This window comes from Schistocerca serialis, chromosome 6 (genome assembly GCF_023864345.2).
Source record: "Schistocerca serialis cubense isolate TAMUIC-IGC-003099 chromosome 6, iqSchSeri2.2, whole genome shotgun sequence".
Taxonomy (NCBI): domain Eukaryota; kingdom Metazoa; phylum Arthropoda; class Insecta; order Orthoptera; family Acrididae; genus Schistocerca; species Schistocerca serialis.
Genome location: NC_064643.1, coordinates 468,314,197 through 468,340,423, shown reverse-complemented (window position 1 = coordinate 468,340,423; position 26,227 = coordinate 468,314,197). Strand labels below are relative to the sequence as shown.

At 43.1% G+C, this 26,227-nt stretch overlaps 1 protein-coding gene across 1 annotated transcript in view; it reads left to right on the top strand.

Moving 5' to 3' along the window:
- LOC126484923 (C-Maf-inducing protein-like) overlaps positions 1-26,227 on the top strand; it is a 970,852-nt gene that overhangs the window by 927,244 nt on the left and 17,381 nt on the right. The window contains exons 8-9 of the mRNA XM_050108524.1: positions 24,992-25,156; positions 25,892-25,984. Of these exons, the coding sequence (XP_049964481.1) occupies positions 24,992-25,156; positions 25,892-25,984 (258 nt within the window). The remainder of the gene's footprint in view (positions 1-24,991; positions 25,157-25,891; positions 25,985-26,227) is intronic.

Below are 26,227 nucleotides of genomic sequence, written 5' to 3'. Positions count from 1 at the left end.
TTAGATTTAAAGCTCATTTTTTAAAACAAGAAACAAACCAACGCATTCCGTCGACGCTGCCGTCACATGAAACTTGTGATAAGCAGTATTTGTTTGGGCTGATACCATCTACATGCCGCAAAACAGAAATTGCAAATATCTGCCGAGACGCTGGAGAAAATTCGCCTGACGACTCTTACGAAAGATACCTTGTATACCCTAATCGGAGTCGCGCTAAGCTGCATGTACGTTGTAACAACGCCCTCAAACGGAAACCTTTTGATCGCCGCGTTATAACATTGTTTCTCAGAAGTTTAGATAGACAGCTACTGTATACAGGGTGTTTCACAGTCCCTACGACAGGGATGACAGATCACGTCATGGGGAACAACTTTTGTTGGAGACGAAATGTTCCCTGATGCATACCGGTGAACGTTAGGCGTCTTTTATAATTGATTGCGCCCATCAGAGAAGGCAGGACGTAGTCAATCAGAGGGATTCGTATGCAATGTGTGTTGCCTATAAGCCAGTCATCTGTGCTGCGTAAAAGTGGGTAGGCCGAGCTTCTAAAATATATTTCTTCGCTTTGAGACACTCATTCTTAAGGTGTTCGTGTTGAAAATAATTTACTGGGGTAGGTACTACGCAGATGTAGCACGTCTTGTTAGTAGACGCTGCTAGTTCGGTGACAACTCGAAGGTAGTCGTTTAGAAATCGTGGTGGTGGAAGAAATGTTCATTGCCACTGTTTAACCAGAAAGGGAAATATAGGCGGTAGTGTTAAGCTCCTGATCACAAAGCATTATCCTTAATTAAGTTTCAAACAGTCTTCTCAGTGTACCATTGATGTCATCTCACATTGTCGATGATGATCTGTCAGTGAGAAGGGGGCGTTAAGCTCAGCGATCCACTTGGCTCTATTCGAGAGCAGCAGATAGCAGATTACGTACCGACAACTGTTTCATCCCACTTCTTCTCTCATCATCATATAACACGAATATGACACCACACTACATAGGTCCAGCGTAGCGTACATGAAAAAGTACACTTACGAAATATCTCTCGCACACCTCGATGAAGAGCCGTTGCGACTGGAGGAGGTCTGCACGCCAAAAACACCATACGACTCTTATCGTTTACCAAACATGCTGAATCAAATCAGTCGAGAAGTTCGAGGGTTGTTCAGGAGTGAAATCCCGCAACTGACAGAGATATGGTCTGATCGATGTATGCTGTCTTCTTGGAGGATATATGTCTGACATTGCAGTGCAGCATGCATCACTTCCGAAACGCAGAAGTCAGATACACGTATAGGGAGGCGCTAGATGAACCAGGCAGATACGATAACGGACATCCTGTTGTACACCATGAGCTACAATTCAAAAGTATTTATTTAGTCCAGGAAACAAGAAAAATTAGAGGAAAAATACATGCAGTCGCAGATTTTTGTAAAATAAGAGAGAGTGCCATGAATAACGTACCAAAAATTCTGGTGCATGGGGTTGAGCATGTTGGTGAAAGGACGTTTGAAGTTCACGTTTTTAAAATTTTTTGAAAACATTATCAGCGATCTTTAAAATTAAAATTTAAAGATTTGTCTGTAAACTGATAAACGAGCTGCGCTCGTGGTGGAGAAAGCCGCCTTTTCCTGAAGAACGCTACAACTGCCATTCAGAATGACTAACAGTCAGTTTTCCCTCTAGAAATGTAGAATTGTGTGTAGAGATTTACGTAGAATCCGTCCATATGCGTCTGTTGCGTTAGTGTTATTAGTAATTCATATCTGTTGCCCATGTAGTGTTAACGAATTTTGTGGAAAATAAATCGTCCACCCCACGCCGCGGGGCACGTCTGTGCACTGCGTCGTCAGTCATTCTTCCGGCTAGCTGCAGAATAGCTGGAATAAATTTGTGAAACGCTCTCTAGTCCCTTCTTTGCGTTTTTTGATATAATGGGGTACATAGACTACGAGGGAGTCATGGCCTGTCTTCCCATACGGGTCCACCCCCCTCCCCCCCCCCTGCCATTCCCCATTCCCCTCCAGACCACCACACCCCAGAATCTCAGAACACACTTTATCCCGTAATATGTTCTACTGCACTTAGATAAGGTACGCACATTTAATATTTGTTCATAACTCACTTCATTTGACAATAACATTAATTTTATACCATTAAAACACTATTGTTCATAGTCTGCAATGCTTCCATCCTCTGCAGTGTGGGAACTATTAGTCGCAGAGAAAAAGTGAATAGCACTTCTTTCTAGGAATATTTGGCCGGAAGACCCCATCTGCAGTTCGTTCGGTAGCCTAGTGCAAGTATTTCTGTTTGACACCACTTTGGCGACATGTGTGTCGATGAAGATGAAATGACGATGAGGGCAACACAGCACCCGGTCTACATCTACATCTACATCTACATTTATTCTCCGCAAGCCACCCAACGTTGTGTGGCGGAGGGCACTTTACGTGCCACTGTCATTACCTCCCTTTCCTGTTCCAGTCGCGTGTGGTTCGCGGGAAGAACGGCTGTCTGAAAGCCTCCGTGCGCTCTCGAATCTCTCTAATTTTACATTCGTGATCTCCTTGGGAGGTATAAGTAGGGGGAAGCAATATATTCGATACCTCATCCAGAAACGCACCCTCTCGAAACCTGGCGAGCAAGCTACACCGCGATGCAGAGCGCCTCTCTTGCAGAGTCTACCAATTGAGTTTGTTAAACATCTCCGTAACGCTATCACGGTTACCAAATAACCCTGTGACGAAACGCGCCGCTCTTCTTTGGATCTTCTCTATCTCCTCCGTCAACCCGATCTGGTACGGATCCCACACTGATGAGCAATACTCAAGTATAGGTCGAACGAGTGTTTTGTAAGCCACCTCCTTTGTTGATGGACTACATTTTCTAAGGACTCTCCCAATGAATCTCAGCCTGGTACCCGCCTTACCAACAATTAATTTTATATGATCATTCCACTTCAAATCGTTCCGCACGCATACTCCCAGATATTTTACAGAAGTTACTGCTACCAGTGCTTGTTCCGCTATCATATAATCATACAATAAAGGATCCTTCTTTCTATGTATTCGCAATACATTACATTTGTCTATGTTAATGGTCAGTTGCCACTCCCTGCACCAAGTGCCTATCCGCTGCAGATCTTCCTGCATTTCGCTACAATTTTCTAATGCTGCAACTTCTCTGTATACTACAGCATCATCCGCGAAAAGCCGCATGGGACTTCCGACACTATCTACTAAGTCATTTATATACACTCCTGGAAATGGAAAAAAGAACACATTGACACCGGTGTGTCAGACCCACCATACTTGCTCCGGACACTGCGAGAGGGCTGTACAAGCAATGATCACACGCACGGCACAGCGGACACACCAGGAACCGCGGTGTTGGCCGTCGAATGGCGCTAGCTGCGCAGCATTTGTGCACCGCCGCCGTCAGTGTCAGCCAGTTTGCCGTGGCATACGGAGCTCCATCGCTGTCCTTAACACTGGTAGCATGCCGCGACAGCGTGGACGTGAACCGTATGTGCAGTTGACGGACTTTGAGCGAGGGCGTATAGTGGGCATGCGGGAGGCTGGGTGGACGTACCGCCGAATTGCTCAACACGTGGGGCGTGAGGTCTCCACAGTACATCGATGTTGTCGCCAGTGGTTGGCGGAAGGTGCACGTGCCCGTCGACCTGGGACCGGACCGCAGCGACGCACGGATGCACGCCAAGACCGTAGGATCCTACGCAGTGCCGTAGGGGACCGCACCGCCACTTCCCAGCAAATTAGGGACACTGTTGCTCCTGGGGTATCGGCGAGGACCATTCGCAACCGTCTCCATGAAGCTGGGCTACGGTCCCGCACACCGTTAGGCCGTCTTCCGCTCACGCCCCAACATCGTGCAGCCCGCCTCCAGTGGTGTCGCGACAGGCGTGAATGGAGGGACGAATGGAGACGTGTCGTCTTCAGCGATGAGAGTCGCTTCTGCCTTGGTGCCAATGATGGTCGTATGCGTGTTTGGCGCCGTGCAGGTGAGCGCCACAATCAGGACTGCATACGACCGAGGCACACAGGGCCAACAGCCGGCATCATGGTGTGGGGAGCGATCTCCTACACTGGCCGTACACCACTGGTGATCGTCGAGGGGACACTGAATAGTGCACGGTACATCCAAACCGTCATCGAACCCATCGTTCTACCATTCCTAGACCGGCAAGGGAACTTGCTGTTCCAACAGGACAATGCACGTCCGCATGTACCCCGTGCCACCCAACGTGCTCTAGAAGGTGTAAGTCAACTACCCTGGCCAGCAAGATCTCCGGATCTGTCCCCCATTGAGCATGTTTGGGACTGGATGAAGTGTCGTCTCACGCGGTCTGCACGTCCAGCACGAACGCTGGTCCAACTGAGGCGCCAGGTGGAAATGGCATGGCAAGCTGTTCCACAGGACTACATCCAGCATCTCTACGATCGTCTCCATGGGAGAATAGCAGCCTGTATTGCTGCGAAAGGTGGATATACACTGTACTAGTGCCGACATTGTGCATGCTCTGTTGCCTGTGTCTATGTGCCTGTGGTTCTGTCAGTGTGATCATGTGATGTATCTGACCCCAGGAATGTGTCAATAAAGTTTCCCCTTCCTGGGACAATGAATTCACGGTGTTCTTATTTCAATTTCCAAGAGTGTATATTGTGAAAAGCAATGGTCCCATAACACTCCCCTGTGGCACGCCAGAGGTTACTTTAACGTCTGTAGACGTCTCTCCATTGCCAACAACATGCTGTGTTCTGTTTGCTAAAAACTCTTCAATCCAGCCACACAGCTGGTCTCCAGCCACACAGCTGGTCTGATATTCCGTAGGCTTTTACTTTGTTTATCAGGCGACAGTGCGGAACTGTATCGAACGCCTTTCGGAAGTCAAGGAAAATAGCATCTACCTGGGAGCCTGTATCTAATATTTTCTGGGTCTCATGAACAAATAAAGCGAGTTGGGTCTCACACGATCGCTGTTTCTGGAATCCATGTTGATTCCTACATAGTAGATTCTGGGTTTCCAAAAACGACATGATACTCGAGCAAAAAACATGTTCTAAAATTCTACAACAGATCGACGTCAGAGATATAGGTCTATAGTTTTGCGCCCCTGCTCGACGACCCTTCTTGAAGACTGGAACTACCTGTGCTCTTTTCCAATCATTTGGAACCTTCCGTCAGAAGGGGGGCAAGTTCTTTCGCGTACTCTGTGTAGAATGGAATTGGTATCCCGTCAGGTCCAGTGGACTTTCCTCTGTTGAGTGATTCCAGTTGCTTTTCTATTCCTTGGACACTTATTTCGATGTTAGCCATTTTTTCGTTTGTGCGAGGATTTAGAGAAGGAACTGCAGTGCGGTCTTCCTTTGTGAAACAGCTTTGGAAAAAGGTGTTTAGTATTTCAACTTTACGCGTGTCATCCTCTGTTTCAATGTCATCATCATCCCGGAGTGTCTGGATATGCTGTTTCGAGCCACTTACTGATTTAACGTAAGACCAGAACTTCCTAGGATTTTCTGTCAAGTCGGTATATAGAATTGTACTTTCGAATTCACTGAACGCTTCACGCATAGCCCTCCTTACGCTAACTTTGACATCGTTTAGCTTCTGTTTGTCTGAGAGGTTTTGGCTGCGTTTAAACTTAGAGTGAAGCTCTCTTTGCTTTCGCAGTAGTTTCCTAACTTAGTTGTTGTACCACGGTGGGTTTTTCCCGTCCCTCACAGTTTTACTCGGCACGTACCTGTCAAAAACGCATTTTACGATTGCCTTGAACTTTTTCCATAAACACTCAACATTGTCCCCGAGGACATAAAATCTCCAACCTTGCAGGGAACCAAATCCGGGCCCTCTGTATAGCAGTCAGCTGCACTGACCACGGTGGATTTTGTAGGACATGTAATGAATGTCTTTAATATTGTACTGAGAGACATTTTCGCTCGAAGCAGCGGTTTCAGTGTTATTCAAGAAAAACAGAAATACTTTAACTTTAAATGCTCCCCCCCCCCCCCCCCCCCCCACCGCCTCACCCGTAGGCCCACACCCACCCATCAGGATATTTAGTAGGTTAAGGCACTCCTTCCTATCACTGTATAATAATCAGCGACTACTCGAAATTTTCTCCCTACTCGAATCGAGCGAGGTAACGCAATGGTTATAAAACTGAACTCGCGTTGGGGAGGACGACGGTTCGAGCCCGCGTCCGGCCTTACTGATTTCGGTTTTCCACGATTTCCCTAAATCGCTTAAGGCAAATGCCGGGATGCTTCCTTTGAAAGGGCATCCTTCTCTCATCCGAGCTTGTGCTCCGTCTCTAATGACCTTTTTGTCGACGGGGCTTTAAACACTAATCTCCTTTTCCTCCTCCCCTCCCCCTCCCTCTATTCGACTTTTTCTGGTCTTTGTTGACTGGGCTAATTTGTCAGAACTGTATTCGAGCGTGCAGCCCGTGATCTGTGGTATATAAGTTACATGCACGTCTTCATCAGACGACGTGTATCTGGTGCAAAATCTTTATGATGGTTGCAGATGATGTCGATCTCTATGGTGCACGACCCGCTGCGTATACATAATCGACAAGATCCGGAAATGTGGCTGACACGTGAGACAAGTGACATTGCGCTTTACACGCAGCTGATATAAAAAATTGTCTGGTGATGGCGTTTACATGTATTTTAAAGAGATGATCATACTTATTCCAGTTAGCGTTTTACAGATTTATAACACGAATACACAAGATCTGTGTACTACAGAGATCGACATCATTTATAACCATGACAAAGATTTTACATCTGACAGGCACGTCGCTTTATGTAGATGTGTACAGTATACGGGGTATGCCACTGCTGAAGACTTACTCGTATATGCCCTAATAGGGTCTGGTAAATAAATCCTTTTGAAGTGCAGCTCATGGTGTACAGTAAGGTGTCCTTTACCAAAAACATATTAAATGTTGAATACTGGGAAGATGATGATAACAATAACGGAAAACTAGACTGTACGCAAGATAGACAACTTCCCAAGGATTCGAATGACCGATCTAGATAACTCCTATCACATTTAATGTTGTACCACCGATGTTTCCTCGCCTAAGAACGTATCGTAAATGCTTAACCTAAATTTCCAAACATATGAAGTATTTTCCCTATAACATATTCAAGCTCAATCTGCGAAATTTGAGGAACAAGGCTTTATTTATGAACAAACAAATAGATCACAATAATCCATTTGCCAATGAACTTGGGACAGTAAGAATGTCTATGAGAGAGCATAACAAGAATACTACTTCCACTCCTTTGCTCGAAGGTGTACTGTTTTGCATTATGGGCTTCACGTTTACTTCGTAAAAAGTACACTTAGTTCTCATCCTGACTAGACGTTAATGGAAGTGATTCGCCGGAACATGTTTGATACCTCTAATTTTTAATTTTACCCCAAGAGGGAAGCGAGGTCACGACTCCAATTTAACAGTTTAATGGAATATTTCTGCTCATTCATGCTTACTATTGAAGGTCTTTGTTATCTTTTTGACGTCATGGCTGGATGGGAACCACGAGATTACTGGTAATGTCCCCTTTCAAGTCAACATTTTAACAGCACTTATGCGCCCCCCAGTAAGTTGTTTTTGCTTTGTGTTCATGGCATATGCTAAGAAAATACAGCACGCTCCTTATTAACCAGGTTAACGCATGCACGACACTGAATGGATAACTGAACAACACCGACAATACAAAAGACACGTTTTCACCGGAAGCCGCTATGTACTGAATTTACAAAGTGTGCTACCAGTACATGTCACATTTGAAATATCACTGTATTCTGCATTACTAACCAGAAACTGACTACTTATTTTCAAAGTCACACTTGCAACACACTGTACTTCGAATCACTTGCTTTCAGTTCACTTTCAGAAAATACTCATCCATTGTTTCTGTTTTTCATTCCTTTTTTTTTATCGACAGCGGTTCGCATTCTCTGGAGAGCCTAAACATCGATATAGTCAAATGGCTCTGAGCACTATGGGACTTAACATCTATGGTCATCAGTCCCCTAGAACTTAGAACTACTTAAACCTAACTAACCTAAGGACAGCACACAACACCCAGCCATCACGAGGCAGAGAAAATCCCTGACCCCGCCGGGAATCGAACCCGGGAACCCGGGCGTGGGAAGCGAGAACGCTACCGCACGACCACGAGATGCGGGCTCGATATAGTCAAATGAATATTGTCATATTTTCTTTTATAACAAACCAACCCATGTCAGTGCCTCGGTGTGCACGGTAACAAGTCTCTCGATCGCCTCGCCTTATCTCCCGTCCTCTGCCGAACATCCCTTGTTCTCTATATCTGCATCCCTTAGCTCAGAGGCGCCAAAGATTTCGGCTCAGGGGCCGTGCCCAGGCTTGAGCACCAAAGCGCTCAGCCTCGTCGTACATTTCCCCACTGTCACGCCACACTATCTGAGCGCAAGGACTGCGAACGTGCCGCATTTAAATGTCAGTGCAGTCGCACTGCATACGACTTCGTATTAGCTACATTTCACATTTCTGAACATAACAGTTCACAAACAACACAAATTTTCGATAGTATAATTGTATCTGGTACAACCCGTCGGCATATGGACAGACGCGGACAATTTCAGAGTTTCGCACACAAGTCGCCACGTAATAGTGACTTACTTAGTTTCATAAGCTAAAACAGCTCTTTCACATTAATATATCGATAGAAATATTGAAGCACTTTTGCATCTTCATTATGGACACTCGGAAATACTACCTGAGGAAAGCAACGTAGACGCCCTGGACAGTTTTAACATAAAAAGATTTATCATTAAAACTGAAATTACCTTGCATCTCAGTCAGTTATATCTGCATATGCACAGTGAGGCTTTCAACTGAACTGGCAAACGGTCTCTGAAACAGACGTAAGATTGACAGTGTCCTCGAAACCTTTATAAAACTACATTTGTAATTCTTTCAAGGCCACAATGAATTCTTCAAACCTCATTTTTTCTTTAATACTAGTGAGTCTAGATAACTGGACTGTCTTTTTCAGAATTTGTCTCTTCTACAAAACAATTTTTCTTTTCGAATGCATCCTCATCAAATAGGAAAGAAGTTGCCTTGCAATGTCTCACTGTGGGCAGTGTGTAATGAAGTAGACTTAAGACGCAAATTCTGCAATCCATTCCAGATGTTCTAATATTCGTTACGGCCCTTCTTATTCCTTTATAAATTTAACAAGAAGTTCGAGGCATGCCACTTGAATTAACCAACATACTTTGCAGTACCATATGAAGTCTCCAAACTCTTCGTTCAGTTCCGGTGAAAACTTTTGCAACTGACAACGGAATAATGCATGCTATTCATACCACAATTCCAGAATGAGATCTTCACTCTGCAGCGAAGCGTGCGCTGATATGAAACTTCCTAGCAGATTAAAACTGTGTGCCGGACGGAGATTCGAACTCGGGACCTTTGCCTTTCGCAGGCAAGCGCTCTACCATCCGAGCTATCCAAGCTAATCTGCCAGGAACTTCATATCAGCGCACACTCCACTGCAGAGTCAAAATCTCATTCTGGAAACATCCCCCAGGCTGAGGCTAAGCCACATGTCCGCAATATCCTTTCTTCCAGGAGCGCTAGTTCTTCAAGTCCACAGAAGAGTTTCTGTGAAGTCTGGAAGGTAGGAGACAAAGTAATGGCAGAAATGAAGCTGTGAGGACGGGTCGTGAGTCGTGCTTGGATAGTTCATATGGTAGAGCACACAGTTTAAATCTGCCAGAAAGTTTCATGCCACAATTTCTTCACATGCTCCGTGCCTGCAGTGAATCCCAACAGTCGATCGTTGTAATTTGTTGGTCTTTCTCTGTCAATTATCTTTAAATTGTTTCTGAATGGTACTGTAATGTCGTTTCTTACAAGGGAACCTCCCCATCGCACCCCCCTCAGATTTAGTTATAAATTGACACAGTGGATAGGCCTTGAAAAACTGAACACAGATCAATCGAGAAAACAGGAAGAAGTTGTGTGGAACTATGAAAAAATAAGAAAAATGTACAAACTGAGTAGTCCATGCGCAAGATAGGCAACATCAAGGAGAGTGCAAGCTGAGGAGCGCCTGTGGTTAGAGTGAGCAGCTGCGAAACGAGATGTCCTTGGTTCGAGTCTTCCCTCGAGTGAAAATTTTACTTTCTTTATTTTCGCAAAGTTACGATCTGTCCGTTCATTCATTGACGTCTCTGTTCACTGTAATAAATTCAGTGTCTGTGTTTTGCGAACGCACCGCAAAACCGTGCGATTAGTAGACGAAAGGACGTGCCTCTCCAGTAGGAACCGAAAACATTTGATCGCAAGGTCAAAGGTCAACCGATTCCTCCACAGGGAAACACGTCTGATATATTCTGTACGACACTGGTGACGGCATGTGCGTCACATGACAGGAATATGTTGTCGACCCACAAAACTTGCACACTTGGCGAATGGGTAAAAAGATTCTTCTACCTTGCCCCCTTGTGGATGTGATAATCACTCCCAAAAAAGTGATGAAAACATAAGAGTTTGTCACATAAACTGCAACAAATGAATGCAACAGTTTCACAGTCGCACAGTTTTCCCTGTGCTCTGTCAAAACATATGTTTTTTACGTTTTCAAATGTTTCCGTGTGTAGACCGTCAAAACCTGCATACATCCAAGCAAATCTGAACATGTCCTGGAATTTTGGAGAGCGAAGTTGATTATGTGTGAGTGCCTAAACTTTGATAATTGTCTGAAAATAAAAAATTAAACTTTTCACTCGAGAGAAGACTTGAACCACGGACCTCTCGTTCCGCAGCTGCTCACGCTAACCACGAGACCACGGCACTCTCAAGCTCACACTCTCCTTGATGTTGCTTACCTTGCGCATGGACTACTCAGTTTGTATATTTTGCTTATTTTTTTTATAGTTCCACACAACTTCTTCCTGTTTTCTCGATTGATCTGTGTTCAGTTTTTCAAGGCCTATCCCTGTTCCAACTTATAACTAAATCTGAGGGGGGTGCGATGGGGAGGTTCCCTTGTTAGCAAATATGCAGTACCCATCGCTTATGAGAATTATGAATTCTCATTCCTCACTTCTGTCATTCCCATTCATTTTAAAGGATTGTGACAATAGATCACTGGACTGTCTCTTTTTGCGCAAACAGCCACTGGGAGCTGTAAACGTACTTCATACCACAAAAGAATAGCGAAGGGCAAGCAGCGCTCTTTTTTTATTTTGCTGAAGCAGCCAGAAATATGCAATGATTCGGCAAGCCAGATAATTTGCACCCTGGATAATTGGCAGCTTACTGCGTCATGATCCTGTAACGTGGATTCTGCATTAAAGAGGGGATTATTGCTGCAGAATAAGGACGCATACCTTCAGCCATCCCCCCTAAAAGCACTTTACCGTCTAACCGTACCTTGCTTTAAATATACAGAAAAGTAAAATTACACACTTTGCAAAACGAAAAAACGTACAGGTTGATTCTCAAAAAGAAGAAAACAGCAACCAGTCCCTTATAAAAATGCTGCTTATTCACATAAACAAGGCAGTTAACCAGTTTTGAACCGACAGATTCATCATCAGACGTCTGTTTACGTTTAGATACACATTTGTTGTAGTTTGCATTAGTTTACACTTTTTATTCCCTCTTGAGGTGAAAATTCCTTTCAACAGTTTGCACGAAAATGAAGTCGAATGATCACGCTGCTGCAGTTTTTATCTGGTTGCCTGCTGCTTGTGGCTTCCTTCTGATGAATTTGGTGCGCGTGCCCTTGCTAGTAGGCACACACATGCTTTGAAGGAAAACAAAAGAAGCGTCTGAAATGGACGACACAGCTGAGATAGCCACTTTCCTAAGTTTTACCGCTTAGCCAGCGGCATTGGTAGTTTTGAACATGCATTCACTGACAGTGGAAAGTGGGCAAGCAACCACGTTTTTCAACATTACACACTAAACCCAGAAAAACGAGGAGAGATTGCGGAGGAAGAAACTGATGACGCCAGCGCAGCAGGGCATTGTAGCAGCTTTCATCTTGGCTGATGGCACTGAAGAAGCAAAATAAGATGACGATGAAACTGCTGGTAGCGATACTCCTGTAGCTCCAGCCTCTAAAAGAAAGAAGGAAATGTTAATTACTGTGGTAACAGAATGTGAAACTCATACAGGGTGTCTCTACTAACGGTCGTCAGGATCATTTTCTCTGGTGTTTCGGCAGACATTTGCAATTTCATTCTTACAACATGTAGCTGGAGTCACCTCAAACAAATGCTGACCATTATGTCCGTCATGCGACGCCCAGAGTCGATGGAAAAAGTCGGTTTGTTTCCCGTTACAGGCAAAATGACTTTTAAAGTGGAATATTACATGCCCTTTCGACAGAGCGGTCTCTGATTAGTGTAGTGCGATATTCCTTCAACGCTGTGTATCATCGGAAACAGTAAGTGTATTACCGGAAATGCTCCAACATCGACAACAGCGCCGTAGGCCGCACTGACAGCTACTGAAGAAGCGCGGCTCGGTCGCTGCTGGAACACTGATTATTTTTGGTGTTTTCCTGTTCCTGTTAATACACATCCATAAAAGCTATATCGCACTAGACTATTTGGGGCCGCTCTATCGAATGGGCACATAAAAATCCATTGCAAAATTCATTTTGTTTGCAATCGGAAACAAGCAGACTCCGTCGAAGCTGGGCGTCGTATGAAAGACTTGATGAATAGGATCTGTTTGGGCTTGACTCCAATAACAAGTTGCAAAAACGAAATTACAAATATCTGGCGACCCACAGAAGAGAGACCTGGTAAAATTTGCCGATAGCAATAGACATTTTTGTGTGCTGCTTGATGTGAATACGTCTGATTATGTAGAAAAATTTGATTTGTTGTAGAATCATGGAACATATTTTGTGTTCAGACATAGTGACCTTTCTAGACTCCGAGAAGCTCATCTGCAGAAACCAGCACGGTTTTAGGAAACAGCGGTCATGCGAGACACAGCTGGCCCTCTTTGTGCATGATATTACAACAGGCTCTAGATACCGGCTCCCAGGTTGATGCCATATTTCTCGACTTTCGAAAGGCGTTCGACTCAGTTCCGCACTGTCGCTTGCTACAAAAAGTGCGCGCTTACGGTCTGTCCAATGACATATGCGGTTGGATAGAAAATTTTCTAAGCAGTTTTTAGCAGTATGTCGTCCTGAACGGGGTAACTTCAACAGAAACAACTTCAGGTGTGCCCTAGGGCGGCGTAATAGGTCCTCTGCTTTTTACGATTTACATAAACGATCTGGTTGATGGTATTGACGGCGGTCTTAGACTGTTTGCCGATGATGCTGTAGTCTACAGGAAAGCAGTATCACACGAAAGTTGTGAACAAATGAATGAGGATTTGCAGAAAATAAATGCGTGGTGTAATGACTGGCAGTTATCTCTGCGTATAACAAGGCGAAAATCCCCATTAATTATGAGTACAAAATAAATGATCAGTCTTTGGAAGCGGTAACATCAGTCGAGTATCTGGGTGTGATTATTCGAAATGATCTCAAATGGAATGATCAGATTACACAAGTAACGGGTAAGGTGAACTCTAGATTGCGGTTTATTGGTAGAATCCTGAAGCGATGCAGTACTTCAACAAAGGAAATAGTTTACAATACGTTAGTTCGTCCAGTCTTAGAGTATTGTTCGTCTGTGTGCGACCCTTACCAGTTGGGTCTGATTCAAGAGATTGAGAAGGTCCAAAGAAGAGCGACAAGATTCGTGACTGGTACATTTAGCCATCGCGAGAGCGTTACAAATCTCATAGAAAGTTTGAAGTGGGACACACTTGCAGATAGACGACGCGCTAAACGGAAGGGGCTGCTCACTAAATTCCGAAATTCAATTTTCACCGAGGATGTAGAGCATATATTATTACCACAAACTTTCAAATCGCGTAATGACCATCATTCAAAGATAAGAGAAATAAGAGCTCGTACTGAGGCGTTCAGACAGTCGTTTTTCCCTCGCGCGATCCGCGAGTGGAACAGAGAGAGAGAGAGGGGGGGGGGATATGACTTCGGCGCGAATTGGGCCCTCAGCCACACACCACTTGGTTGCTATTGCTAGCGGAGTATATATGTAGATGTAGATGAAAAGTTGTACAGTCACTATTGATAAATAATTTTTGAAAGAAAAAAAAAGCATCGTAGGTAAGGCAGGTGGCAAGCTTCGGTTCATTTATAAGATACTGGGAAAATGCAGTCACTGTAGAAAGGAAACTGCTTAAAATACACTCATATGACCTGCATTACAATACTGCTCGAGTGTGTGCGACCCATACCAGATAAGACTAACAGGGGATTTTGAGCGTATTCAAAGAAGCGCAGTACGAATGGCCACAGGTTCGAAAAAAGAAAGTCCTGCTTTCGTGTCGAGGTCCGGCACACAGCTCTGATCTGACAGGAAGTTTCACATCAGAGCACACTCCGCTACGGAGTGCAAAATTCGATCACACCACTGGTTTGCATAAGCCGTGGGAGAGTGTCACAGAGATTCTGAAGAAACTGAACTAGCAGGTGCTTGAAGACAAATGCAAACTATCCCAAGAAAGCATGCCTACAAAGTTTCAAGAACCAGCTTTAAATGAGGAATCTAGGAATACCCTACAACCCCATACATTCCGCTCCCGAAGGGACCGTAAAGACAAAATTGGACTAAATTTAGCACGCACAGAGGGGCATTCAGCAGTCATCATTCCCGCGCTCCACAAGCGATTGGAACGGGAGGAAACCTTGACATTTGGTACCACGCTTACTACCCTTTGCCGAGCACTTAAGTGGTGTGCAGACTCTGCATGTAGATGTAAAGAAAGTCTTCCGTGGTCTCTTACAGCTACTGGATACTATAATTACTTTTTGTGTTCTTCATGATTGGCTGTAGAGCCGAAGTGTATGCTAAATATTTAGATTCAAACCGACGACTATAGAAAACATAGCATCAGCCTGGCATATAGCTTCTACATAATTATGTTTGAATTATGATGTAACCTTAGCTAACGGGAACAGAAACGCTCACATACGTAGCGACCCCAAGTGGCGCTTTGCTGTATCCACCACGCTCCGTTTCGGCAGTGAAGTGGCTTCCGCCTGATAGTCGCCTGCAGGCACTGAAGGCTGGGAGGCACTGAGGCGTTGAGGAAAGAGGAAAACCTGCCCGCTTCTTGTCGACTGGCGTCTTCACTTCGGTGGCCGTGCGCACAAAACACATCTAAGAGCAAACTAGTGTCTGACGCCTACGTTTGAGATAGCTGGGGACGACTTACTCAAGGAAGTCTCTTTCGGCACAAAGCGGCTGCCCTTTCGAGGTTGCCCAATTCGAGAGTCGCATTTGACTCGTATGAAGTATGCATTTCTCGTCCAAACCTGAACTGATACTTCCTTCAATAACTTGGCATACACAGGGATTGTCAACCTCTGGAGCAGAACAGTAGCAGAGGATCACGTAATCTTAGCGAAGAAACTTTACAATTTCATAGAAACCCAACTGAAAACATTCAATATGCATTACCATTAAAGTTCTCCTCTGTAAAAGTTTGAAGCTGTAATAAACGAAATTAAGCATATCGTGAAGAAATTGGTTCAGACGAAATTTTATTTAAAAAACTCTTCTCTGCTTCAGATTAAAAGGAGAAGCGCTTATCTTAACCATGATGGTAACACCTACAGCCGGGACCTAGCTGTGAAATCCATGTCCGATGACAAATATTTTTCTCGTTTTACATATAATGAATCCTTTGAGTGCATGGTCGCAAACGGACAATGATGTTTGCGGCATTCGACGCCCCACATATTGTCTGCCATGCAACCAAAATACTGGTTGCTAATGGCAACAGGGGGCTGTACTGGAGGTACCCAATGGTGAGCACAGCATGAGGCTACAGAGAGCAGTTGAACTGCTTAGTCGGCGAGTAACACTCAATAGTGCTAGAGTGCTCGTGGTTTTGATACAGTGCAGAGCAATCGCAATGATAAACAAAGCAAACATTGCATTATATCTACAACAGTTGCCGGAGTTGACATTTGGTCAGAAAAGGGCCCAAGGAATTTCGCAGAGTGAGAAAGATGTGGCAGATCAAATATTAGCGTTTCTGCAAGATGAGTCAATGGAATATGTAGTGTCGTATAAACTCGACTGTGCGGGCAATGTGCATGAGGAGTACAATGATGACGATACGTGCTTAACAAGTGGAAGTGATACTGAAACAGGTCACTATCATAGTGACCTATTAGGTAATGCACATCAAACTGCGAACCACCTACACTGTGTGATCAAAAGTATCCAGACAAGTGGCTGAAAATGACTTACAAGTTCGTGACGCCCTCAATCGGCAATGCTGGAATTCAATATGGTGTTGGTTCACCCTTAGCCTTGATGACAACTTCCACTCTCGCAGGCATACGCTCAACCAGGTGCTGGAAGGTTTCTTGGGAAATGGCAGCACATTCTTCACGGAGTGCTGCACAGAGGAGAGATATCAATGTCGGTCGGTGAGGCCTGGCACAAAGTTGGCGTTCCAATACATCCCAAAGATGTTCTATAGGATTCAGGTCAGGATTCTGTGCAGGCCATTCCATTACAGGGCTGCTATTGTCGTGTAACCACTCCGCCACAGGCCGTGCATTATGAACAGGTGCTCGATCATGTTGAAAGATGCAATCGCCATCCTCGAATTTCTCTTCAACAGTGGGAAGCAAGAAGGTGCTTAAAACATCAATGTAGGCCTGTACTCTGATAGTGCCACGCAAAACAACAGGGGATGCAAGCCCCCTCCTTGAAAAGCACGACCACACCATAACACCACCGCCTCCGACTTTTACTGTTGGCACTACACACGCTGGCAGATGACGTTCACTGGGCGTTCACCATACCCTCACTCTGCCATCGGACCGCCACATTGTGTACCATGATTCGTCACTCCACACAACGGTTTTCCACTGTTCAATCGTCCAATGTTTATGCTCATACACCTAGCGAGGCATCTTTCGGCATTTACCAGCGCGATGTGTGGTTTATGAACAGCCACTCGACCATGAAATCTAAGTTTTGTCACATCCCGCCTAACTATCATAGTACTTGCAGTGGATCCTGATGCATATCGGTTCCTGTGTGATGGTCTGGATAGATGCATGCCTATTACACGTTATGACCCTCTTCAACTGTCAGCGGTCTCTGTGAGTCAACAGTCGAGGTCGGCCTGTACGCTTTTGTGCTGTATGTGTCCCTTCATGTCTCCACTTCACTATCACATCGGAAACAGTGGACCTAGGGATGTTCAGGAGTGTGGAAATCTCGCGTACAGACGTATGACACAAGTGACACCCAATCACTTGGCCACGTTCGAAGGTCGTGAGATTTGCAGAACACCCCATTCTGGTCTCTCACGATGTCTAATGACTACTGAGATTGCTGATATGGGGTACCTGGCAATAGGTGGCAGCACAATGCACCTATATGAAAAACATATGTTTTTGGGGGTGTCCGGATACTTTTGATCACATAGTGTAGATTTCAGTGGTTACAAGGGAAGCAGTAGTCATTTGTGCAGATTCAAACAGTGCTACAGAATTGGAAGACATAAGATAACGAAATTTCAAATAAAGCATCAACTTGATGCTGCACAGTGAACTGCGGAATCGGTCACAAAATTTGTAGGTGAGATAATAAAACTTATCCCATCGTTCAGTAAGAAATATCTTTTCAATTCCGACCAATGTGGATTTGAAGAGGACATGCATGTGAAAGAAACCCTGGAAATTAGAGGTACCAAGAGAGTTGTATCAAGATCAACTAACATCAGTGCCTTAACGCATCGGTATACTATTATGTGGACAGTTAACCTGGATGGTAAATTGACTAGAAAGTTTTTTACTGTGCTGTAAGAAGTTGGAGATGCTCTGCCACCTACGATTCTTTCTCGTGTGCGTGATGTTGCAAGGGCAGTAGGGAATATTTCCTCACAGCAAGCAAAAGTGGGAAATGGGTGTAAGAGAACTACAACTATGGTATGGGCACTGCTTTTGGCCAGTAGCTGGTCAAAATTACTTGCTTGTTCTTGATTTCTGGTCTGCATATAAAAATCATTCTCCTTTAGAGATACACACCCTGAAATGTGTGTGACATTGCAGTTCATGCCGCCTGAAATCACTGGACAAATTCAGCCACAGGGTGTTCGATTGTTCCACGCCAATATAACATATTATAGCATTATCTGCAGCAACACCTTGAAGGATAGCCAGTTTCAGATAAGCTCCACGACCGACTTTCATGTGTGGTTGCATTCTATCAGTTTTCACCAGCCTGTTATATCTATATGATTCTATCAGCATTCTTTAATAGTGGATACCTAGCTGGAGGTCCCCCATAGTTTGTAACTTGTAAGAAGTTCGCCTTGGATCTTGATGGTGCGAACCATCGTGATCATGTGGCGCGCCATTTTTCATTTGATGTTCATGGTGTAAGTTTATGGTTTGTTTTGATCATTTCTTGAACGCCGACTACGTCCATTTCGTGAAGTGTGCAGGATTTTCGCAGAAAATTATTTCTAAGAACCACGGGAGTAAAATTTATGGAGGCAACCTGGCAATTCAGAACCTTAGATGCTTCTGTAATTCTGCTATGCGAACACCGTCCATCCGGGAAGTTTCGGACTGACTTTATTCCCGGCATGTAAACAATATCAGCCCAGCAACTGCGGTGGCAACTTGAACTAACAGCTGTAAACAACATTATGTGCATTCGATCAGTCAATTGTGAGCAGTAAGTGTTAAGTGGTGGACGAGCGATCGTAGTGTGTCAACTTGTTGTCACAAATCACAATGGAGTAATATTTCTATACTGACGATCCAAAGAAACTGGTACACTTGGGTAATATCGTGTAGGGCCTCCACGAGCACGCAGAAGTGCCACAACACGACGTGGCATAGATTCGACTAATGTCTGAAGTGGTACGGAAGGGAACTGACACCATGAATCCTGTAGGGCTGTCCATAATTCGGTAAGAGTACGAGGGGATGGAGATCTCTTCTGAACAGTACGTTGCAAGCCATCCGAGATATGCTCAATAATGTTCATGTCTGGGAGTTTGGGGGCGGGGGGAAGTTTTAACATCAGAAGAGAGTTCCTGGAACCACTCTGTAGCAATTCTGGACGTGTGGGGAGTTGCACTGTCCTACTGGAATTGTCGGAATGTACAATGGACATGAATGAATACAGGTGATCAGACAGAATGCTTACGTACATGTAACCTGTCGGAGCCGTATCTAGATGTGTCAGGGGCCCCATATCACTCGAATGGCACATGCCCCACACCACTACAGAGCTTCCACCATCTTAAACAGTCCCTTGCTGCCACGCGGGGTCGACGGATACATGAGGTTGTGTCTATACCCGTACACGTCCATCCACTCGATAAAGTTTGAAACGATACTTGTCCGACTAGGCAACATGTTTCCAGTGTCGGTGTTGACGGGTTCAGGCGAGGCGTAAAGCTTTGTGTCGTGCAGTCAACAGTACACGAGTGGGCCTTCGGCTCCGAAAGCCCATGACGATGTGTTTCGTTGAATAGTTCGCCCACCGACACTTGTTGATGGCTCAGCATTGAAATTGCAGCAATTTGCGGAAGGGTAGCACTTCTGTCACATTGAATGATTCTCTTCACACGTCGTTGGTCCATTTCTTTCAGGATATTTTTCTGGCCGCAACGATGTCAGAGATTTGATGTTTTACAGGATTCCTGATATTCAGGGTACACCCGTGAAATGGTTGTACAGGAGAACACCCACTTCATCGCTACCTCGATGTCCGTGTGCCGGCTATACCACCACGTTCAAATTCACTGAAATCTTGTAGCAGGAGTAACCGATCTAACAACTGCGCCACACACTTGTATTGTATAGGAGTTGCGGACCGCAGCGCCGTATTCTGCCTGTTTACGTATCTCTATATTTGAATACACATACCTATACCAGTTTCTTTGGTGCTTCAGTGTAAATCAAGCGTTCGAGAAAAGTGTGTGCATAGTTTCTCCTGTACACCTTGACTCCTGAACAAAAACGACAAGGTAATGAAAGTGCAAAATGAGGACACTTCGTTTCTGGAAAAACAATCATAATGAGTGATTAGACTTGGTGTTATCAGTGCGAACCAACCATGAAACGGAAAGTACAGAAATTTATGCAAAAGGTCAACACTTTGACTACATAACAGCAAGTTGAACAACATCCCAAAAAAGGTCTTTTCTGATAGTTTCACATGGTTGTATGAACGTTCTGTACATTGTTCTCAAATGGCAGGGAGATAATGCAGAACACCTAAAACTTTAAAACCATCGTCTTAACGTTAATCAACTTTTTTTATTAATTCACTCCCCAAACTTTTTCGCCTGTTTTTTTTTTTTTTTTTTTTTTTTTTTTTTTTTGAGCGTTGAATATTTTGCTTTGTATGAGACTTGTTGCGACCCAACTGTTTGCTCAGAATTCAGCACAACTTGCCAAGTCTTCCATAGAAAAGTTGCACTGTGCAAAGAAATGAAAACCTTCCATTTGTTTTGACTAGAACCGAATTTACATCGGCGCTCCACTTCATTTTGCCACTTATTGTTCATTACAGATACACTGTGTGACCTGTTCCAATATTAATACCTAATGAGGGCTTTGATAAGTGGAAGAAAGCAGATGTCGCACCCATATACAAGACTGGTGATGGAAGTAATCCACAGAACAACGAACTAATCTCATAGATACCAATCTGTTCTAGAAACCTGAAATGTACTCTATGCTCAAACATACTGAACAGAATGACCTGCTCCATGCCTACCACCATGAATTTCGAAAACATCCCTCCTGTGAAACCCAATTCAAGCTTTTCTCACATGGCACTGTGAAGGCCATAGGTCAAGGCAGCCTTGTGGATGCAACATTTCTTGATTTTGAGTTGGTTCCATACCAATGTTGATCAATAAAAATCTGATCATATGGGGCAGCAAACAAAATTTGTGACTAGATTGGGGGAAGACACAGAATGTCACCGTGGATAGAGAGTCATTATCAAATGTGTTCCCTCTGAAAGTATAGTGGAACTCTTGCTGTTTGCTTTGTATTTTAATGGCAACATCACACTTTCTGCAGGTGATACAATTATCTATCTGAAAAAAAAAATCTGTATAAATATCTAGTCAGACATTTATTTATTCAATAATTTTACTTTGGTATGTAGCCACAGTAATATAAATTTTTTTTTTGAAAGATATATCTCATTTGACTATAGAACAGGTTTATTTCACAATCTAGATTTCAACCTTAGCCTATTATCAAGTGTTACAATTGCAACAGATTAAAGCACAATAAAAGCACGAGTAGTAAAGTATCAGAAAAATTGCAGGACAAACAGTTAGGTTTTTAAACTTTACTACACTGTATCTAAGCAGCCACTGACATTAACAGTCAAATGGTGCTTAGATCTTTCAAAAAATTATTTATTTATTTATTTATTATTGATTTGTACACTGTTGGTCCAGTTCACAGGAAGATTGCAAGGGTATGGAACAAGTCATAATTATACATGAGGACAGTAGACTCACAGATGCTAATAGATAAAAATTGTAATATGTGTATAGGAACAAAATATGCTAACAATTATAAGCTTAGGTTCCAAAAAGGAACAGAGATGTAAAACAATAAAATATTAAATTACAATAATTGCACATTAGAAGCTACAAATTTGATAGAACTGAAGTATATCATTGGCCTGATGCAAATTTATGTGCCAAAGTAGGTTATCGTGTTCCGTTACAAAGTGATAATAGCAGACATTACAAGTACAATGTGTTGTATGTAACTTACAATGTAGAAATGTTTACATTAAAGAATTCATCAAGGGAATACTGCTAATATACTCTAAGATGGAAAAAACAATGCACCACAAAGGAAATCAGTAGATTCATGTACATGTCAAGGCAAACAAAAGATTACAATTTCAGAAAAATGTCGTGGATTATTCAAGAGAAAGAGATTCACAAATTGAGCAAGTCTGTGATGCACTAGTCCACCTCTGGCCCTTATGCAAGCCGTTACTCGGCTTGGCATTGATTGACGTATTTACTGTATGTCCTTCTGAGGAATATCATGCCTAATTCTGTCCAATTGGCCCATTAGATTGTCAAAATCCGAAGCTGGTTGGAGGTTCCTGCCCAAAACGCTCCAAACTCTATTGAGGAGAGATCCGGTGACTCTGCTGGCCAAATTGGGGTTTGACATGCATGAAGACAAGCAGTAGAAACTCTCGCTGTGTGCAAGCTGGCTTTATCTTGCTGAAATTTATTCTCTGGTTGAGTTGCCCTTACGGGCATCAAACTGGGGCATAGAATATCATCAGCATACTGCTATGCTGTAAGTGAGCTGTGGATGACAACCAAAGGGGTCCTGCTATGAAATGAAATGGCGTTCCAGACCTTCACCCCTCTTTGTCAGCACATTTGGTGGATGACAGCTTGGTATCCCATAGCTGTGCAGGGCATCCCCAAACACATCTTCGGTCTTGAATCTCACTGACTGGAGTAAAAGTGTTTTCAATGATGAGTCCTGCTTCGAATTGAGTCTCAATGACCAGCAAAGACGTGTCTGGAGGTGCCACGTGCAGTGGTGTGATACCAATCAGACTGTTGACCACTGTAAGGGGTGACATCCAGGAGCGATGGTCTGGGGTGCCATTTCATTTCATGGCAGGACACATTTGGTAGTCATTCGCGGCACTCTTATAGCACAGCAGTATGTTGACAATATTCTATGCTCCATTTTGTTGCCCTTCATGCCAAGCCATCCTGAGCTTAAATTTCAGCAAGATAATGTCCACCCCCATGCAGCAAGAGTTTCTACTGCTTTCTTAGTGCTTGTCAAACCCAGTCTTCACTAGCAAAGTTGTCGGATCTCTCCCCAGTTGAGAAGGTTTGGAGCATTATGGGCAGGACCCTCTAACAAGCTCAAGATTTTGATGATCTAATGTGCTAATTGGACAGAATTTGGCATGATATCCCTCATGAGGACTTCTGACAACTCTGTCAATCAATAATAAACATAAGGCCCAGAGGCGGACCAATGCATTACTGACTTGTTCAATTTGTGAATCGCTTTCTCTCGAATAAATCATTGAATTTCTCCCAAATTATAATCATTTGTTTCTCTGTATATTTATATCACATCTAATGTTTTTCATCCCATCTGGATAACTTTTTAATGGTGCATCATTTTTTGTCTCTCAGTGTATTTCAATGTTGTGCAAAAATAGACAAATTACCTTAAATATACATTTTACAAACTAAATATTCTATGACTACAACCTCAGAGAATCACAGTTGGAATCTGCCAACTCAAGCAAATGCCTGGATGTAACAATTTGTATGATTCTGAAATAGGATGACCACATAGATTTAGTCACAGGTAAAGCAGGTTGTAGGCTTTGGTTCCTTGGGAAAATACAGTCAGTCTACAAAGGAGATTTCCTACAAATTATTTAAGCTCCCCATTATTCAGAGAATTATAACAAAGTGTAGTTCATTGTAAGGATACTGTGCCTAGGACGCTAGTGTGGCCTATTCTTGAGAACTGCCCGAGTGTTTGGGATCCATACCATGTCAGATTAAAGGAAGACTATGAAACAGTTCAGAGGCAGCTGCTAGATTTGTTACTGATAGGTTTGAACAACATGCAAATGTTATGGATGTGCTTCGGAAACTCTAATGGAAATCCCGGGAGGGAAGGTGATGTACTTTTTGAGGAATACTATTCAGAAAATTTAGAGAATTGTCATTTGAAGCTGACTGCAGAGCAATTCTACTGCCTCCAACATACAATGCACATAAGGAGCACTAAGACAAGATATGAGGAATCATATGGAGGAGTATTACATACAGTTGTTTTTTCCTCACTGTATTTGCAAGTGAAATAGGAAACGAAATAACCAATAGCGGTGTGGGGTATCCTCTGCCATGCACTGTATTGTGGATTACAGAGTATCTATGTATATGCAGATCTTAAGATGTTGGTAAGTATGTGGGACTTGTACCAAATATGACTATCAAGATACCAAACATATTCAAGGAGGGGCAGCACAGCTGATTACAGGTTTGTTTTGACTCATGCGAGAGCATCATGGAGCTGCTGTAAAACCTGAATTGGCTGTTTTTTGTAGATACTATGTCAATTATCCTGCAAAAGCCTACTTAGATGGTGTCAAGAACCAGTATTAAATGAAGAATCTGGATGTATTATTCAACCTCTTGTATATTGTTTCCATATGGACCATGAAGACAAGATAAACTAATTACAAAATGCACAGAGCATTTAAGCAGTCATTCTTTCCATGCCCCATATGCAAATGCAGCCAGAAGAAACATTAACACATTGTAAAATGGGAAGTGCTCTCTGCCATGCATTTTGCTGTAGTTTGTAATGTATGTAGAAGTAGAAACATATCACACTCAAATTCTGTATTTCATTTTTTCCTCTGATGTTGGCATTTCAAATACATGTACCACATGTGACATCTGGAGAAATAATGCTTCTTTGAAATCCATTGTGATTATATAGCAAGTAATGGTTACTGCCTGACAGGACACAATGTGGGAGATAAACAGCAAAATTCACAATATTGTGCTATATGACAGCCATTTGAAAGTTATTTAATAAAAATATGTCAGTGGTATGGGAAGAAGCAAGGATGACTAGGACCTGCATAATTCATAATTAATATTCACTGTACAGAAAAAATGTATTTAAAAGAAACATTTATTCACTGATGCTACAAACCAATCCTTCTGTAGTTTCCTTCATGCTACTCTGTAGGGTTCATTTCTTGCAAAACAGTATCAATTGTTGCTATAAAATTTTGAGTTCCATAATGGATGTGTTGCAGTGTACATGGGGCAAATTCTGGCTGCCCACATCCTCGTGTGCTGCCTAATCTTGTATCCGTGTGCCTGGCTGCAGTTTTTGCCCACTTTGAGGCTCGCCGTAATGGTGTACCACAACCAGCTGATGATCAACAACTTACCTGCTGCCTTGCCATCTTTCTCGCTGTGTAAGTATCTGTAAGTCTTGCTGTGTAAGTATCTGTGAGTCTGTGTGATTCATGAAAAAAAAATGGGAATGAAAAAACGTAAGTGGGTACTTTGAATGTTTTTGCAGTTTTGAAATTTTGTTAAACTAGTCTCCTCCTCCAAATCTCCTGCCACTTATCTTATTCATTTTGCAACTGTCCACAAATATTTTCGATGCTTGAGGCTGCCAATATGATGCCAGTCTGTGAATCCAGAAAATTAAGGCCAAACAAATGCTTCTATTCATTGGGATGCTATTACTTTCAGTACTCTGCATGGTAAACACCAGCTGGGTATATTGCTTCCACTGTCCCCACACTGCTTACTCAAGAAACTCCTGCTTACTCAAGAGTGTTGGTCATCAGATAGACATTGCTCAAGACCTAAGAGCTGATTTTTAGTTCAAAATTTTTGGCATAAATGTACTCCTCCTCATGTACTTGATTGTCTCTTATTATCTGGGTGGTCCTTCTTTACTGTCCACCAAAATTCTCTGTTGGCTGAAGTAAGGTTGAAAAACTTACAGTTCTACTGTCGTGTCATATACTTACATTACCCCTCCAACTAGCACATGAAAACATCCTTTCTCCACCATCTGTTTCCACATTTAACTATAAATTTTACTGTTGGGTGGTAGATTTAATGTGTTTTTAAGTACTTTAGCTAATATACATTTTCCATGCAAGCACTAATTTCTGGTTCTGATTGTTTAACAGCTCTGAATATGATGACTGGAGGCCTGGTCTGGCACAACTATTGCAGCCCATCCCTTTCCCTGAAGATGCCTTGAGATGTGAACCATTCACCAGGTAAGGTAAATAATATCTGTGTCAGAAAAGTACTTCAAATGGGTGCAAATTATTATCTTTTGATAATTTTCTACAATGGTACAAAACAAGTTATGTTATGAAGAGGTATACAATCTAGCATGCAGCATGGAAATAATCACACACGGAAACAAATGAGTATTACTTTCACAAGTATAATGCTGACAGTGCAATGCTCAACTGCAAATATTTCAAACTTCATCAGGTAATTAAAGAGAGTACTCA